The sequence below is a fragment of the Ambystoma mexicanum genome, chromosome 1p, assembly GCF_040938575.1.
Source record: "Ambystoma mexicanum isolate Mex_15411 chromosome 1p, UKY_AmexF1_1, whole genome shotgun sequence".
In the NCBI taxonomy this organism is placed as follows: Eukaryota; Metazoa; Chordata; class Amphibia; order Caudata; family Ambystomatidae; genus Ambystoma; species Ambystoma mexicanum.
Genome location: NC_090921.1, coordinates 1,214,930,106 through 1,214,947,729, shown reverse-complemented (window position 1 = coordinate 1,214,947,729; position 17,624 = coordinate 1,214,930,106). Strand labels below are relative to the sequence as shown.

Sequence of the window (17,624 nt, the reverse complement as noted above, 5' to 3'; positions counted from 1 at the left end):
GCTCTGGAAGATGGTAGTCAGTCCCAGAGAAGGTATTTAAACCTTGGGGAGTCTGAAAGACACCCCACAAGAAAAAGATGATGCCTATGGAGTTGTTTAAAACCCCATATCCAAACAATACAAAAGTAAAACACTCATCAAAATACATGGTAAAAATGAAAATCCTAGAAATCCAGAAAAGTTGCTGGGGGTCGCTGGGGGTCGCAAATGGTAAGGGACATTAGCACATTCTTGAGAATTCTCCCTAACACCTGTCCCCCCGAGACTAAGGGACAGGAGGATTTGATCCACTCCTGGATTAATCTCCTTACTCCAGTCAGTCAAACATCCCGGAGAGACCATCAGCATTTTGGTGGTGACACCCAGACCTGCATTCAATGGTAAGATCAACCCTTTGCAGGCTGATTGACCATCTCAGTAGTTTAGGGTTTTCCCCTTTCATTTGCATCAACCATCTCAAGGGTTGGTGGTCAGTCTGAATCACAAAAGTAGATCCATACAAGTATGGTCTAAACTTCTTCAGTGGCCACACAATAGCAAAAAAATCTCTTTCAATGGTTGCCCACCTTGTTTCAGGTTCCTTCAGCTTCCTGCTGATGAAGCAACTGGGGTGCTCCCTACCTTTCTCATCCAGTTGACTCAGAACTGCACCTATGCCTGTATTAGAAGCATCTGTTTGCACAGTGAAGGTTTGGCTGTAGTCAGGAGCTGTTACGCTCACCTGGTATCCACGGGGAAGCCATCCAGCCCTGGTTGGATGATTTGCACTCTCAAACCCTCTCCCGGTCCCTTGGTAAGGCCTCTGGTTAAAGATGGGTCTGCAATATAGGAGAGCTGGATTTAATACCAGATTGTCTATGTTTTCCCACCTCCCTTGGCCTCAACTCCTTCCTCCCCCTTGGGCCTTCTCCTCAACTTAATATTGTAAAAGGTGGATTCTCCGTCCTGCTCCTCGTGACAGGGGTGCGTAGATGTGGGGGGCTAGCAGTGACCAAGTTACTTCACTGGTGCAAGCCCCCCTGTGGGAATCCAGGCCTGCTGCGACTGCATAGGTTTGCTGCTTTACAGTCTTTATATGCAGTTCTTAAGTTCCTCTTAGTTCGAATAATAATGTCTTGCTTCTTTCCTTTTGGGTATGGAAAGGTATTTTGGTGTTGTCATGCAGTTTGAAGATGAGCATGGGCCGGTAGGCGAAAGCACGGTGTGCGCGATGCTGTCCGGTGAGTAATGCGCGATGCGCAGTGCTGTTTCGCCTTTTATATTGCTAACCTGTGTCTTTTCTCTCCTTGCATTTCGCAATGTTCCTCGCCGAGCGGCGTAATGTTCCAGCGATGATACTGACCAGGAGATGACTACCCAGGTAAGAATTGTGTGGCTTTCTACGATCTGGAGGAGACGTGAGTAAACGCTTACTAATGCTGTCTTTCTTTCTCCTCTTTCCAGGTTATGGTATTCCAGGATGCATGCGGTGCTGGGTGATGGAGTTCCTACCTTCAGGTGAGTGGAACTGAAGTCAGCGATGGATTAAAGACAGGATACTCTTCTAGGTAAGTTTCGTAGTGTTCTTTCTCTCTCTACAGGTCCTTCGTTTCAGGTAAGCTGGCATCAAAGAACTGGACACAGTGAGCGTTACGCTGCCCACAGCAGAATTATGCGAAGCATGTTGTGCTGTTTGTGTGCAGTTTAAATAGTCTCAGGTAAAGTAGTCCAGGTAAAATAGTCTCAGGCCTGCCACACCCAAAAGACTATACCGCATAGCTCAGTTCCTTGTAACTGAGCTATGTGTGTGCCTCCATGTTTGCTGAATCCCCCAAGTTAAATAGACCCAAGTAAATAGTCCCATTCTAATGTTGGTCTTCATGATGGTTATGAGCCTGGCGCCAAAGGCGCCAGGACTGACTCCAAGAGAGTCTTGGATGGGGTTTTAAGGCCTTTGACCCGGCCCTAACTGGAAGGCTGACTTGCCAGTGAGGGCCAGGGGTAAGGGTCATGACAGGAGCTCTTAAGACTGGAGCTTTAGAAAGGGCTTTCTTAAGTCCTTCAAATGCTTGAGTGCACTCCTCATTCCACCTGCCACTCCTCAAAAACAAACCCTAGACCCCGCTATCCCTACCAACTACAGGCCCATTACCACGGTGCCATTCCTGCTAAAGATAATAGACAGAGTAGCATACTTACAAATCCAGCAATATCTAGAAACCAACAAACTCTTAGGTGCCCGCCAATCCGGATTCAGACCGCAACACGGCACAGAAACCGCCTTAATCGACCTCAAAACCCAAATCAATGAGATTAACGACAAAGGAAACACTGCCATGCTTCTCCTCCTTGATCTGTCGGCAGCCTTCGACCTGGTAGATCACACCGTCCTGTGCGAACACCTGGCTTTGGCTGCCCACTTCTCAAAAGAGGCCATAGCCTGGATCCCATCATTTTTGGACAATCGTACCATGAGAGTCTTCTCCTCACTAGCCTCAGCAGACCCCATCAAAATAACCTGCGGTATCCCCCAAGGATCCTGCATCTCCCCCACCCTGTACAATATCTTTACCAAGCCCTTATTTGACAAGTTGGACAAACTGGGTGTCTCATACACTAACTATGCAGATGACACCCAGATTCTCATACCCCTTTCGGGCAACTTCGACTCAGATACGGCCTTGGTAAACAAAGTATACCTCATCATTCAGGCATGGATGGCCACACACGTCCTATGACTGAATGATGAGAAAACCGAAATACTGCTCCTCAGATCCAACATAAACCTAAAAAAACTCAGTCCTGACTACAAGGCCTTCAACATAGACAGCAACACTATCACAGTCGCCAAAACAGTGAAAACTCTAGGCTTTCACCTTGACTCAGCCATGTCACTAAAAAAACAAGTGAACTCTTTAGCATCCTCTACCGCTTACACGTGCAAGCTCATCAGGGCAAGTAGAGCATTCCTCTCCCAAGCTAGCTGCATTAACTTCGCCAATGCCTTAATACTAGCCAGACTCGACTACTACAATGCCATGTATCTAGGAGCCAACAAATACATAACAGACAAGCTCCAAACTCTGCAAAATAATGCACTCAGGACAGCCCTTAACCTACCACACAAGGAACACATATCCAACAAAAGAAGAGAACACAAATGGCTCAAAATCTGCAACCGCATCTCACTGAAAACAGCATCACTCACCTTCAAATGCTTAAACAACGCTGCCCCCCCCTACCTGGCAACCAGAATAGTATAAAGAACCTCCACCAGACCCACGAGGATGACCAATGCTTACTGCCTACAGGTACCCAAATTCAGACAGAAAAAAACAGGCGGTAGCAGCTTCCCTGTCATGGAAGCCCAACACTGGAATGCCCTCCCTCTCAACATCAGAATTGACCAATCCTATTACAGTTTTAGGCGAAACGTCCTCACCTGGTTACGCTCCAACGATCCCATGACTGAACAATGCCCCTGCACCTAGCCTACCTCACTGTATACATGCATATAAACTGACCTGCTAAATGTACAATACTGTATGTATATTTGTATATATGCCTACTTAACAGACCCTGTAAGTAATGTAATGCTCTGCTCACCATTCAACTGTTTCCTACCCTGTAACCAAGTCTTTATGTATACTTACTCCTCTGTTCTCTGTTGCGCCCTGTTACCTCTGGGTTTTGCGCGCTATATCAAATAAATAAACAAACAAACAAACAAACCTGCCCCTTTTAGGTAATTTGGGTGAGGTGATCACATTCAAGGGAGACGCTATGGTCCCATAGTTCTCTATGAAGTTCCTATAGTAACCAGTGATGCCTAGTAGGGGTGGCCCAGTTTTGTACAGCTTGTTCCTTGCTAGGCAATGGCCTGATTGCACCTCCTCCTACCTCATGTCCAAGGTAGACCACTTTACTCTGACCAATTTGACACTTACTCGCCTTTATGGTCAGATGGGCCTGCTCAAGAGCATGCACAACATATCCTAAGTGGCCAACATGTTCTTTCCAAGTAGGGCAGAACATTGCAATGTCATCCAAGTATGCAATACAGAAGTCCTCCATCCCTTTCAGAACTTGATTAACCATCCTTTGGAATGTTGTAGGTGCATTCTTTAGTCCAAAAATCATTACCTTAAACTGGTAGAGGCCTGCTGGGGTCGAGAATGCAGTTTTCTCCTTGGCATGGTCTGTCAGTGCTATTTGCCAATAGCCTGAAGTGAGATCAAATGTACTGAGGTACTTGGCTGAACCAAGTTTGTACACCAGTGTATCTGTCCTTGGTAAAGGATGGGCATCAGTCTTTGTGACTGCATGAGGAGCTCTACAGTCCACACAGAGTTTACACTCCTTGGATCCTGCCTTAGACACTAGTACAACTGGACTAGACCATGGACTGGTAGATGGCTCTATTAACCCGAGATCAAGCATCTTGTTGACCTCTTCCTTTATGTGGGTTCTGACATGATCTGACATCCTGTAACCTCTGCTTTTCACAGGTAAACAGTCACCAGTGAGAATATCATGCTGGCCCCAAGGGGTCAAGCCTGGTGATAGTGAAAACAGGGAGGCAAACTGATTTAACAGAAACTTGCAATCCTCCTGTTGTTCAGGTGTCAAATTAGAAGAGAGATTGACTCATTCTATATTCTCATGTAAAGGCTGTCCTCTGAGTAGGTCAGGTAGAGGTTAACTCACCTTCTCCTCTTGAGCTGTAGCTAGAAGCAAAACTCGTACTTCTGGTCCTAAGACATAAGCTTTTAGACGGTTGGTGTGAAAGATTCTGGGAGCCTCCTTAGGATTGCCTAAGTCCACCAGATAGTTGACCTCTCCAAATTTGCCCACAACCTTGAAGGGTCCTATCCACTTGTCATGTAAGGACCTCTGCCTTGTAGGTACCATAACTAGAACATGCTGGTCTTGAGTAAACTCAACCATGTTGGCCTTCTGGTCATGCCAATGCTTCACAAGAGCCTGACCTGCTTTCAAGTTATCTGATGCTTCTGCCATCATGTGTGACATTCTCCTCCGGAGATCTATCACATAGTCAGTGACTCTCACTGGCTTGGGGAAAGGAGCACCCTCCAACCCCTCCTTAATTAGAGCCAATGGGCCTCTAACTGGATGGCCATAGAGAAGCTCAAAGGGACTAAATCCAACTCCCTCCTGAGCGACTTCTCTATAAGCAAATAGAGGGCCTGGCAGTAGAAGGTCCCACTTTCTTCTAAGGGCACCTATCATGCTCTTCATTGTACGGTTAAACCTCTCTACAAGTCCATTTGTCTGTGGATGGTATGCAGTTGAGAACTTGTAAGTCACTCCACAGTTCTTCCACATGGCCTGCATGTAGTGGGACATAAAATTGGATCCCATGTCAGAGATGACTTCCTTAAGAAAACCTACCCTGGTAAAAATACCAAGTAGGGCCTTAGCAACAGCCTGAGCTGTAACATTCCTGTCAGGATCCGTCCCTGGAAGCTGTGGCATAAGTGGAAGGTATTGTCACGGAGAACCTTCAGGTAGCTGGGTAGTCCTCATCCAAGATGGCTGACATTGTTATTTAAGCAAGCCCCGCCCACTTTCCTGTGCGTTGTACCTGTGTTTGTCTATTTGATACTAGCGCTCCGGCTAAACCCCCGTTTGGCTTTTCCTGTGCATTCTGCAGTTAATTTCCTACCCGCCTGTCCTTGCTAGCCTCCAACCTTTGCTCATTCTCGGCTCTCTGCCGTTTCGTACTCTCCGCCTTTTCCTTTCACTTTCGGCTCTTTGCCACTCCATCTCGCGGCTCTAGTCCGCCTTCCTCGCGAGTCTTCGTGTTCCTCCCTGTGCCCTTCGTGGATCGGACATTCTCTGGTAAGTAGGGACTTTTACTAAACCTACCCTTTCATTCTTCATTCCTTACAGCTTTGTTTCGATACGGAACTTCTCTCTGTTCCGTGTCATCTTCCTCTTCTTCTTTTTACATCCTGTCTCCCTCTATACTTTCTCCTCGCCCCTGAACCTGGCAACTGCTACACGGATTGGATCAAGTTTTCCTCTTCCTCTGCTTCATTCCTTCATCGCTGTTGCTACACGGAACAGACTTTCCATAACCACTGCTTACCTGTACTTAACTTCGGATTACAATCGTCCAGTCCCAGCCACTGAAATAGCAACTTCCAAGATCTACCTCCTGAAGATTCCACATGGTTTTTTGCCGTCCATCGGCCTTTTCCCTGTCGCGGGGGCTTGGCTCCTCGGGCCCCCCCAAGATAGGTTCCACTTCCTGTCGAAGTGGCCTCCGAGGGAGCCAGGCCCTATTTACATGACAGGAAGTCCAGAGAAAGGCCTACCAAGGAGGATACAAAGACTCTCAGAAAGCATTCCAAGCACACTAAGGACAGACAAGAGGAAGCAACAGTTGAGGAGCAGGGTGGTGAAGGGGAACAGCGTGACAGGTATTGCTTCAGGATACCTAGTAGCATGGTCTACTACAACCAGGATAAAACTGTTGCCTGAAGAAGTTGGAGTGTCTAAGAGACCAACAATGTTGATTCCTGCCCTCTCAAAAGGGCCTCCCACCACTGGGAGAGGCAACAAGGGTGCCATATTCTTGGCTCTACTCTTGCAAGAGGTCTGACAAGTGTGACAGCTCCTACAGAATGCATCTACATCAGACCCCAATTTAGGCCAGTAGAAATACAGAGAAATCCTTTCCTTAGTCTTCTTGCAACTCAAGTGACTAGCCAAAGGAATCTCATGGGCGAACTGTAGGAACTGTTGTCTGCTTTCCAGAGGTACTACAAGTCTTCTGTAATCCCCTTCAAATAGACTCAGTAGGTTCACTGTAGAAGAGGCAGGCCATCCTCTCAGTATAACCCATGCTTCCCTGGCTCTTGACCTTCCAGCTGGGAAGCTCCCTGTTGGCGAAGACCTTCAAGAGTAGGACACTCTTTGACCGCTGCTGAAGTCTGCCCTGCAGGATCCACCGTGATATGATATGGCATTTATATTGCGCCTTTACACAAGTGTTTTAAGGCGCGATGAGGCAAGGGAGGGGAACAGAGGGAAGACAGACAACGATCCTACTAGGCCAGGTGTCATTCAGATCGCGCAAATGCATTGGAAGGGGAAGGAGGAGAAGTGTGGGGGAGAGGACAGTGCAATACATGGGATAAGAAAATAAATAAACAATAAGAAAAGTACGGCCAGCAGGTGGCATGTGCAAGGGTAAGTGCAGACATCAGGTGTCAAGTGCTGGTAGTGGGACTGTAGGGATACAGAAAACAGTCCCCAAGTGCAGGGTTGCCAGAAGGGCAGTGCGGGAGTGTGACTGGCAGGGGAGGGGACCTGGGCCCGAGATCAGACGGTGGCCGGGCAACCAGTAAAATGTCAGTTTCAGCCAGGAAGTCAGCAAGGGAGAGGAGGAGAAAAAGCAGAAGCAAAGAGAAAGGTTTTGAGGTGCTTCGGGAACCGAAGATGATTCTCCTCAAGTTTCAGGGGTGCAGGAAGGCTGTTCCAGATGGAGGCCCCAGGCAAAGAAAGAGATCTACCATCAACTCGTTGCTTGGAGAAGCGCCTGACCCTGAGGGAGTTTGAGCAGATGAGCGAAGAGCTCCAGAAGGAAGATATTTAGGAAAAGAGAGTTGAAGGTATTGAGGCCCCATGCCCCAGAAGGCCTTGTGGACGATGCAGAGGGTTTTTTACTTAATCCTCGCAGCCACAGGGAGCCAGTGCAGAGATTTCAGTCCTAGAGAGATACGATCCCTGGGCTTGAGGTCAAGGACAAGTCTTGCAGTCCTGTTCTGGATAAGTTGCAGAAGGTGGAGAGTAGAAGCAGGCAGATTTAGAAAGAGGCTGTTGCAATAGTCCAGCCTAGAGAGAGCCAGAGCTCTGGAGATGGGTGATCTTCTGGGGGAAGGAGAGGAAAGGAAGAATACCCCTGAGGAGGTGCAGTTGGTAGTGTGACTTCTTAGAAATGTCAGAGATGTGAGGAGAGAAGGAGAGTGTAGAACCGAAGATGACTCTGAGGTTTTTAGCCTCACAGGTGGGAGCAGAAAGAGGGCCAAGAGAGGCCGGCCAGAGAGCTACAGGAAAGGAGGGAGCGGGTGTGCCAATGAGGAGAATCTCAGTCTTACTGGCATTAAGGCAGAGGTCATTGTCGGCACACCACTGCTGGATAGTAGACAGACAGTCATTGATGAGGAAGTAGAGGAGGAGGCCGAGGGTAGCCTGAAGATGAGCTGGGTGTCATCCGCATAACACTGTAAATTGGGGCAGAGAGCAGCGTTGCGGTGGGCCAGGAGTGCCAGGTATTGGTTGAACAGCCAGCGAGAGAGGTTAGACTCCTGGGGGACACCACAGGTAGCAAAAAAGATAGCAGAGAGGAAAGACCCAAGTTGGACCTGAGCGGGTCAGTCGCAGAGGAAAGTAGTCAGCCGCTCCAGAGCCTGACCGGTGATACGAGGTTATCACGGAGATGGTTGAGCAGGATGGCATGAATTACAATGTCAAAGGCAGAAGAGAGATCAAGCAGGATGAGGACGCAAGGGGTGTTAAAGTCAAGATTGGAGAGCAGGTCTTCACAGATGTTCAAGAGAGCAGTTTCCATGCTTCTGGCAGCTGATGCCAGACTGATGGTCATGAAGACAACCAACATATTCAGTGTGGAAAGTAAGCTGGGATATGGCCAGTTTCTTCAGGAGCTTGCTCAGGAAGGGAGGGATGGAGATTGGGGGATAGTTGGCCGGGCAGGAGGGGTCGGCAGTGGGTTTCTTAAGAAGAGGGTGCACAAGGGAGTGCACAACCTTCTGCCAGTAAAGACTGCAGCTCAGAATGGTCTGCAGGATCCTGATCTCTAACATGAGCTAGGTCCTCTTCCAGCTCTGATTCCTCAGAAGCTGATTCAACCACACTAGGCTGTTCCTCACACTCAGCCTCTGCTGGTGGAGGAGTTACAGGTGTGACTTTGGACAGTCCTCTCGGGATGTCCTTGTTGGTAGCACAGGAGTGCTGGCTGACTTCCTCTTTGAGGCTTTAGGTTTCCCTTTTTCCTCTTTCTCTTTAGAAATTGCAGTCAGTAAGTCCTGTGGACTGTGGGTTATAGTTTCCTCTATAAGTTCCCCTGGAGAGCCTCTCAAGATTCTCTCTCTGGCCTTCCCTGTCTGCTCCTGTTTCCTTTTGCTGGGTTTCCTGAGGGTGCTTGATACAACTCCAAGAGTTGTTAAGTCATTCCGCAACAGGACTCTCCCAGGTACTTTACTCTGCACAGTAACAGGTATCTTGACAGTCATGTCATTGCACTGGATGAGAGCTGGTAACTGTGTAAGCATTTGGACAGGGCCTCCAGCAAACTTAGTGAGGTATTTGGGTCCCTTAGCAACAACCTCTACCTTGAAAAAAGATGAATCCGCTACAGTAATACTGGCCCCAGTGTCTCTGATGGCAGGGGTCTCCTGACCATTCACAAGAACACTGTCTTTGTAATACTCTTTAGTATTGGCAGGAATGAAATTGTAGACATCTATGTTCTGTTGTTCCCACAGAACCAGGGACACTAAAGAAACACTGGCTGAGACGTTCATGGGTTCCTCAGCCAGTAGGTGAAAGTTTCCACTTGCCATTTGAACTTCTTCATCTGGGGAGAAGGCTAAGGAGAGAGTGTGGACCCCTGAAGGTTTACCCTTACATGTGGGATCACCTTTCACATGGTCAGTTGCCTCACAAGCATAAGATTTTCCAAAGGTCTTTATGAATGGGGGTTTGGCCTGACCCACCTCTGGTTTAGCACCAGGGGTTACACAAGCCTGATTGGTTTCCCTTGTGGCTTTCCGTTGTTATGTTTGTGGCCCTCTTTAGGATTGGAGGAATTAGAATTCTCTTTGTTATCTTTCTTGTGCTGCTTTCCCTCATCCTTCTTCTGAGTTGCCCCAGAATCCTTGTGAGTAGCCTTGTTGGCAAACCACAAGTCAGCAGCCTTTACTAACTCTTTGGCTCAATTTCCTTAGAGTCAGCCAAGTGCTGCCTCAGCTCAGGAGAGCAGGCATCATAGTTAAATTCCAAAATAAACACGTTCCTCATACCTTCATGAGTGTTAACTCTGTAACCCTTAACCCAAACATGTAAGTTTTTCAAACATTCACACACCCAGGTAGCCCAAGGGGTACCATCATGCTTTTTGAGGGTTCTAAACCTCTTAAGATACTGGGAAGGAGTTTTCCCAAACCTAGTTATCAAAGCTAGTTTCACACTTTCATACTCCAATCTGTCTACTTCTCCTATCTCCATTACAACATCAGATGCAACTGGTGGTAGCCTAAAAAAAAGACAATGAATCCGCTGATTCCCTGTAATGTTCTGAATCCCATGGTCATATTCAAAAGTTGCCAACCAATCCAAAATATCAAGCTTAACTTCATACATACTTAAGCATCTTTGGGCATGCAAGGTCTCTTAGGGCTGGAAGACCTAGAAGACTCAGGGGGATAACTATTCTCAAGAGACAATTTCTTCATTTCAAGAGCATGTTGTAATTCCATTTCCCTTAGTTTAAGTTATTGATGGTTACTTGCAGTTTGTGCTTGGATTCTTTTGAATTCTAACTCGAGTCTTATCTTCTCAAGAGAGACAAACTCTGAACTCCTCATTGGACCTGGTAGGGCCCCTGTGGAAAAGTATTGAGGCCTAAGAGCATTTAGAGCTAAAGTGAGGCCTACATCTTGAGACTCATCTGCCTCATCTAACTCATCAATGACATGTGAGTTGGACTCTGAAGCATTATTATCCTCCTCATCATTTTCCACATGTTCATCAGAAGTAGGCACAGCAGACCTATTTCTTTGACTTTGACATTCCAACAACTTTTCTATGAATTCATTCTGTTTGCCTTTAACAGTGAGGTGCTTAGCTTTACATATTTCTCTCAGCTGATCAACTGTTAAAATGACTAGGGTCTCCTGTCTGTGGATATCCATATCAGGCATGATAAAACAATTCCTGTTCTAGTGGTGCTTAGCCTTGTGAGGGTTATTTGAACAGAGGTAAGAGCAGCCCTCTTAATGTAATAACTATACTTTATACTCACCGCTGTACACCAGTGTTAGGCAGAATTACATGCCGTATCCTTTGGGAACACTACACACAATTTAGACTACAGATGTAAGCACAATCTCACCTTTGGAACGAGCCTGTACTACACAGTTATGTGGTAGCAGTGGCTGAGCAGCCAGACGTAGCTCAAGAGGATGTGAACAGTACAAGATGTTACACAAAGGACTTGCAATCACAGTAGTTCAAACAAACACTATTCAAGGTTTCTTGGTAAAGGAATATACATGTATTTACACAGTCAGTTGGAAAACATTCCACTAGTAAGAAGAAGCTCAATATCACAATATAATACACTACAGTACACAACCAATAAGTTTCTGAACAAGTTGGGTTTCCTTGAAGTGGGAGCAAAATGGCACTTCAGTAACTTTCAAAAGGGGTAGAAAGACAAAGGTTAAAAGAATTCAAGCACAATTACTTTCATAGGCAGGGCAAATAGTTTCAGTTCACTACAACTGGAAATTCAATTCAATAGGTCTGGGCTAAAGACAATGGTTCAGAGTCTTGGATAGGATAGCACAGTTCTGGAAGTAAACGGTTAAGTCTTTGCCAATGTTCGAAGAAGTAGTTTGCCGGAAAAAAGAGTTATATGTGGGATTAGGAGCGAACAAGACTCCAAAGTTGGGAAAGTTTCACAAACTTTCACTGCGGCAGAAAGGATTTTCACACCGCATTCACAAAGTAGCTGAGGCAGTTGTTCCTGGCAGTTCCCACAGATCTCACTGTTCCTGAGCTTGAGTCGTGGGGGTAAGAAGAAGGACATTGGGAGGTTCCTGCACTGCCCAGGTAAGAGGCCACAGGCTTGGCTAAGCGTCAGTTTTAAGGTGTGAGTGCCTTAAAGTCCACAAACCGGTATCTGGTTTTCAACACCACTCTGATGAAAATTCGACCAGTATGGAGATGGTGTCCAGGTGGCTTACGAGTTGGTTGTTCCCACCAGCTCAAGGGAAGAAGTCGCCATTGAAGGAGCTTCTCTGCCGATGGAGATTCAGGCAATTCGGACCTGCAGCAGGGCTTCACCGGGCAAACCAATGGTCCACGAGTTGCAACAGTCGTCTTCCTTCAGCTCGTCTTGCGTTCTTTTGTTCCAGTGGTCGACTCTGCCTTCCAAGTCGCAGAGACCTGCTTTTAAACAGTTTTCTCCCATTCATTCCGCCTAGCTGTCACTCACTCAGCAGGGTGGCTGTTCATGCCGGAGAGTCAGCCAACCAATCACACCAGAGTGCATTCAGGTCACCTGGGAGACTAAGCACAGGGAGTTTTGGGCACCTCCCTCACATCCTGTCCACCCCAGACACTCAGGCGCCAGAGGAGGGCTTCAGCACTGAAGCCCGCCAAAGGGCATCGAACAAAGGGACCAAAGCTGGTTTGGCGCGCAGAGTTAAACACAAGAAGGACCTTTCCTAAAAGCAACTGCGAAAAAAGATGATTTTCATTTTACGCTGTGCTATCTCACATACACACACACACACAACACTAAATAATTCACATTAGCAACTTCCATTAATCAAAAGGGCCCCACCCTAACACCCAAAGCAGACTTGCAAAGGTAAGCTGGTAAGCAGACACTACAGGTCTTCTGAATTTAGGATTCACCTGCTGTCTTCTATTAGGACACAGTAAATGTAGGCCAGGTTGAGAAAGTTAGACTATCCTGGATTATGGTGATTTACTCTGAGAAGGCAAGTGGAATCCAACCCCCAATGCCATGATCACCATCCACATAACACGTGTACCAGGGCTCAAGAACGTTCAGGCATCACAGGCCTGTGCCTTGCTCCCAAAAGAGTCATCAACACCCACTGTCATTTATACGGGCTTGTAGTTTCTGCTAACTTTTCTCCCCATAGAACCTGGCCATTTGTGACCTAAGGAGGAAATACACAAGTGCATGCATTACTTTTCACTTGGGCATTGATCACACCAAGGCCCAGCATAAAGCCCTCAGTGCCTTTGCCTAATGGTTCCAGACTGTCTCTGAATGCAGGATTAATAATGACAGTTCCCCTCCCATTTTCACAGGCATTCCAGAAGTATATTGACCAATTCACCACATACAAGGGGGACAGTCTTTCCATCTTCCCAACCTGAGGTCATCCTGGTCTGGCTCACGGTTGGTGAGATTCGTTAGCTCTCTGTTTGTGTCCCCCCAGCACTCATTCTCGACACCACCATTTCCTGACTTTAACACCTCCGTGAGAAGGTATGGCCTTATCAGAACCCTCTCCAACTCTGAGCAGGAAGGAATCCAATATGATTATCTGGTTAGTTGACCCCAATACTCCTAGGCACTCTTTAGTACATCACAGAACCAACATGCATCCACAGCAGGATTTATCGTAAGAGGGATGATTTATAAGAACTGATGCCAACCTAAATCTGACATTAAATACTGGACTTTGGTTACAAGTGGGCTATCAGGCTAGAGTGGGCCAATGTAAGAGTGGAAAATCAGACACGAGGCTGCAGGGTGGGGTGTTTTTTTAAACATCAAGCAATTACCCTTCATTCATCAATGTATTCTTCTGTACCCCTCCACCCCGCCCCCTTTCAAATTAGGTACTCACCTGTTGCCAGCACAAGGGAGATTGGCTTCATAGTCATCATTTTCAGTATCAAGCAGTCCTCCAAACTGGAGAAAAAAAGAAAAACAATCATGCACCGTTAGGGAGCACTGCACATGCGTGATAGGCTACGCCATTAGTAAACAAAAGAGAGAAAAGAGTAGTGAGTGGTGCATCGGACTTTTGAGACTTTTCACCACCTATTCAGCAAAACTATACTATGGCCCTTATTCGCGCGCGTTTTCCAATGGCGTTGAGCCATTATAAAACGCTTCTGTGAACTAGGTCCTATATATTGTTTCACACTGATTTGTGTTAGCATGCAGTGCTTTGGCCAGCAGTTACTCCTTATAAATCAGTGTGCGGCAACATGGCGGATGTGTGGAGCAGCCGCATAGCAGAGACTCTGTTCTTTTCTATCTCTGGCAGCAGGCTGGAGAGTTGACTGCTCTCTCATTGTCAAGTCCGACTTTTGCAAATGGTGTAAGTGTCTGGGCATTCAATGACAACTATGCAGGACTACTTTAAGTAATTAGGCGCTACTATGCAAATGGTCTAATGCACCTACTGTTCTTGTCATCAACATTTGGAATCACGCCAAAACATTCTGTTGTGCCCTTTGCCGCAATATGATCGCTGTATATTGCTCACAACAGCCTCAATTTCGTTGTTAACTTCTGCCAAAAACAGTTTGCGCAGCTGCGGCCGTCCACTTTGAAACAGTGATTCCAATGTTGTGCATGCCAAATGATGTACTACCCAGTTAATGTATTCTCTGACTCTGTGTGTTTGTATTGATGTGTGGGTTTTTTGGGGGGTAAAATAAGCAGGCCCCTATTGTTTTCTTTGTATCTGCATTGTGTAAGACATGTTAAAAATAACTATTGTGTACCTCTTGTTTGTTTACATTTGATGGCAATTCTCATTCACAAACTACTGTTTCCCTGCAAAAGCTTTCTTGAAAATCACTGAATTCCACTAGCAAGAGTAAATGTCATGTTTTCTCACATTCTCAGCCTGCTGCCAATGGGAACAGCTGCCCTCGTGTTTTTTGGAGACACGCCAATGGATAGTGCAAGCTGGCCCCCATTTGAATGCATGTAGGATGTAAGTCTTTCCCTGGAATTTCACATGTGGTACATTTACCGTTTCTGGGCCTTCCGCGAAAGTGAAAGGCCCAAACTCTGGCCCTGCAGTTATCATTTCAGGCACACATTTTGTAACAGAAATTTGACATGTGGTGTGTCCTCAGGAAGCAGCTGCTGACGCATGAAGGGAGGCAGCCTGGGACAGCTTGGGGTGAACTTGGAGAAGATGGAAAAAGGAGAGGACTGCCTCAGGAATGCATAAAGGTGTGGGGAATGAGACAACTCACGAGATCTGCAGAAGTTAGCTTGCAAAGAAGTGCAGAAAAGACAGTTTGCAGAATGAAGATGGCGTGGCTGGGGGGGAGGCAATGTACAGTAGCTTCAGTAGATTAGCAGAGAAGGCATCCTGGGGAAAGAAGACGATAAGAGATTAAACATATAGCTTGACAGAGGGTTACATGCAATTATAACTAATGAAATAATAACTAATGAAAAAATAACGAATAAAAACACCCCCCCCCCCGTCGGATTGGCCCCTCGGCCTTTCGGGCCGTGGCCGGGCTGAAATCGTCCCTGGGGAGTGGGGGCCACTTTCTGCGCATGCCTGGGCTGGTTTTGAACCCAAAAAAAAAAATTCTAAAAGATTTTTTTTTTTTTGCTAAACCATATTTTTCTTAGTGTACTAAGGGACAATGCTATTTGATGCCACTTCCTGTTTTGTCAAGGGGTGAACGGTCATGTTTCATCACTTCCCGGGATGTCACTTTGGGGTGGGGTCAAATGACATCACTTCCGTTGATGTCAACAGAGGTCAAGGGTCGCGAGGCAAGGAGTAGGTCACTTGCTTTTGGGTGTCTGGGCCTATTTCTTGTCCCAGTCCGACCCCCCCCCCCTTTTTTTGATAATACTTTTCCCCGACCCCCAAAACTACTATTCGATCTCACAACCACATTTTTAGTTTTTTTCCAAAATAAGTTATTTTGGTATTATTTGTTTTTTCATTCATTATTCTTTCATTAGTTGTTTTGCATTCGATGTAAGCACTGCATACCTGGCAGAGTGCAGCGACCCTGGGAGAAAAGCAGCAAGAGAAACAGTGCAAAAAGGAGCCTTGAAGAAACAAAACGGAAGCTGAGAAAACATGGTGCATAATCTGCAGGAGTCCTGGTGGAGGTAGAAAATGGCAGTAGAAGCGGTGACGCCGATGGGAAGCTAGTGCAGAGAAGGCGGTCTGTAAAAATAGGCGGCAGGAAATTAGACAAGGACTTGCGCAGAGAAGCCAGATTAAAGGAGGAAAGTACTAAGGGGCTGTTGGAGAAGTGGAGCCAGGGACGTCATTTGGGGGTCGCCAGAGGTCGCAACTGGGACCTCTGAGGTCTTCCTTGCAACCTCTGTGGTCACCCTTGCGACCTCTAGAAAAAAAAGAAAAAAAAAAGATTGTTTTTTTTTTACTTTTTTTTTTTTTACTTTTTTTTTTGTAATGCAAGCTCATGGGCTGTGGCCAGCACCATGTGCCTCTTTAGTTTTGGAGTGGCTGGCTTTCTTGTTAAAGCCCCTTAAAAAAAGAAGAAAAAGAAGAAAAGGAGTGACACAAGTCTAACACTTTCAGCACTGACCCTAAATAAGAAAGATTAGGAATACCAAATAATGCGTCTTTCTGGAATTCTATACAATAATTGCTAGACTTATTAAAGGTTTATTTCAGGCACACTGCAGGGGGTGAGTCACTGATTTAGTCTTCTTAAACGCCTCAAATCAGCCTTTCATCCTTCTGAGGTCGATACATGAGTACCAACACAGGTTGGGTGATATTGGGAGTATATATTTTCTATATAAAGCGCTTAAGCGTAAGTGCTATATAACAACACATCATCATTTGGTCATGGTGCTTGCATTTACAGTAATTTGATAATATGGGCCTATACACACTGATCTTAATGATACATATGGTGATCCATTCTTGTATGAAATGTACATCACATTATAGTGATATCGTAACCATATTTTTTGTAGTGTACAATGCTATGAGATAGCACTTCCTGTTTTGTCAACGGGTGAAAGGTCGCGTTCCATCGCATCCCGCGATATCACTTTGGGGTCGGATCAAATGACATCACTTCCTGTGATGTCACCAGGGCTCAAGGGTCGTGTGATGTCACTTCCGCTACCCCTGGCATTTTGGTGAAATGACGTCCCTGAGTGGAGCAGGGGGCTATCTTGGAAGACGGAATTGGTAGTGGAGGAGAAGAGAAAATAGCATAAGCAGCACAGCGGGGACTACTACCAGGAATAAGGCGCTAGGAGAGGAAACCTAATAACTGCACCGTGTGTGAAAACGTCGTCGTGGATTGCCCATGGCGCACGCTTTCAGATCAAGAAAAGCTGCTTCATTGTGAATTCACCATTTAAAAAAGTATATGGAAACACGGCTGAGTTGACACTACAATCACACAGAATGTTACAATATAAAAACGTTTTCATAACATACCCGTCCTCACTTCAGCTGCAGAGGGCTTCTTCTGGGAAAGAGGTGCATGAAATGAGCAACTGCCACAGCACTCCAGTTTTTATAGTATCTGTTCTCCCCTGAGGCACAGAGTGTCGCTGTGCTAAATACAGGGCGCCCAGAAACCTGCTGAGAAACGTTGCCTTGTGATCGTATTAGAAAACATTTGCACTGTGACAAGTGCACTTTTGCATGCTATTAGCACAAGGGAACATTTGGTACCTTGGGCAAAATCCTGAAGCCTAATTTACAGAAGCTTTTTAAAAAAAGAAAAGCCCATTGAAAAACGCTTTGCAAATCAGTCTTTTAATGGATTTTTCACCCGGGAAAAGTTTGCCCTGGTGCTAATATGGAATGGAATTAGCACTAGGGCACATATTTCCCTGATGC

At 46.2% G+C, this 17,624-nt stretch overlaps 1 protein-coding gene across 2 annotated transcripts in view; it reads right to left on the bottom strand.

Annotated features, from left to right (window-relative positions):
• The window catches only part of LOC138452014 (zonadhesin-like), a 165,287-nt gene extending 147,990 nt beyond the window's left edge, over nt 1-17,297 (bottom strand). Inside the window, exons 1-3 of one of the 2 annotated variants that reach the window (XM_069604945.1) lie at nt 17,217-17,269; nt 15,016-15,134; nt 13,644-13,708 (exon numbers count right to left, since the gene is read on the bottom strand). In XM_069604945.1, the coding sequence (XP_069461046.1) occupies nt 13,644-13,683 (40 nt within the window). In that variant the 5' untranslated portion in view covers nt 13,684-13,708; nt 15,016-15,134; nt 17,217-17,269. Of the gene's footprint in view, nt 1-13,643; nt 13,709-15,015; nt 15,135-17,216 lie in introns of both variants that reach the window. The other variant, XM_069604946.1, reaches the window with a different exon arrangement.
• Nucleotides 17,298-17,624: the final 327 nt, after the last annotated feature.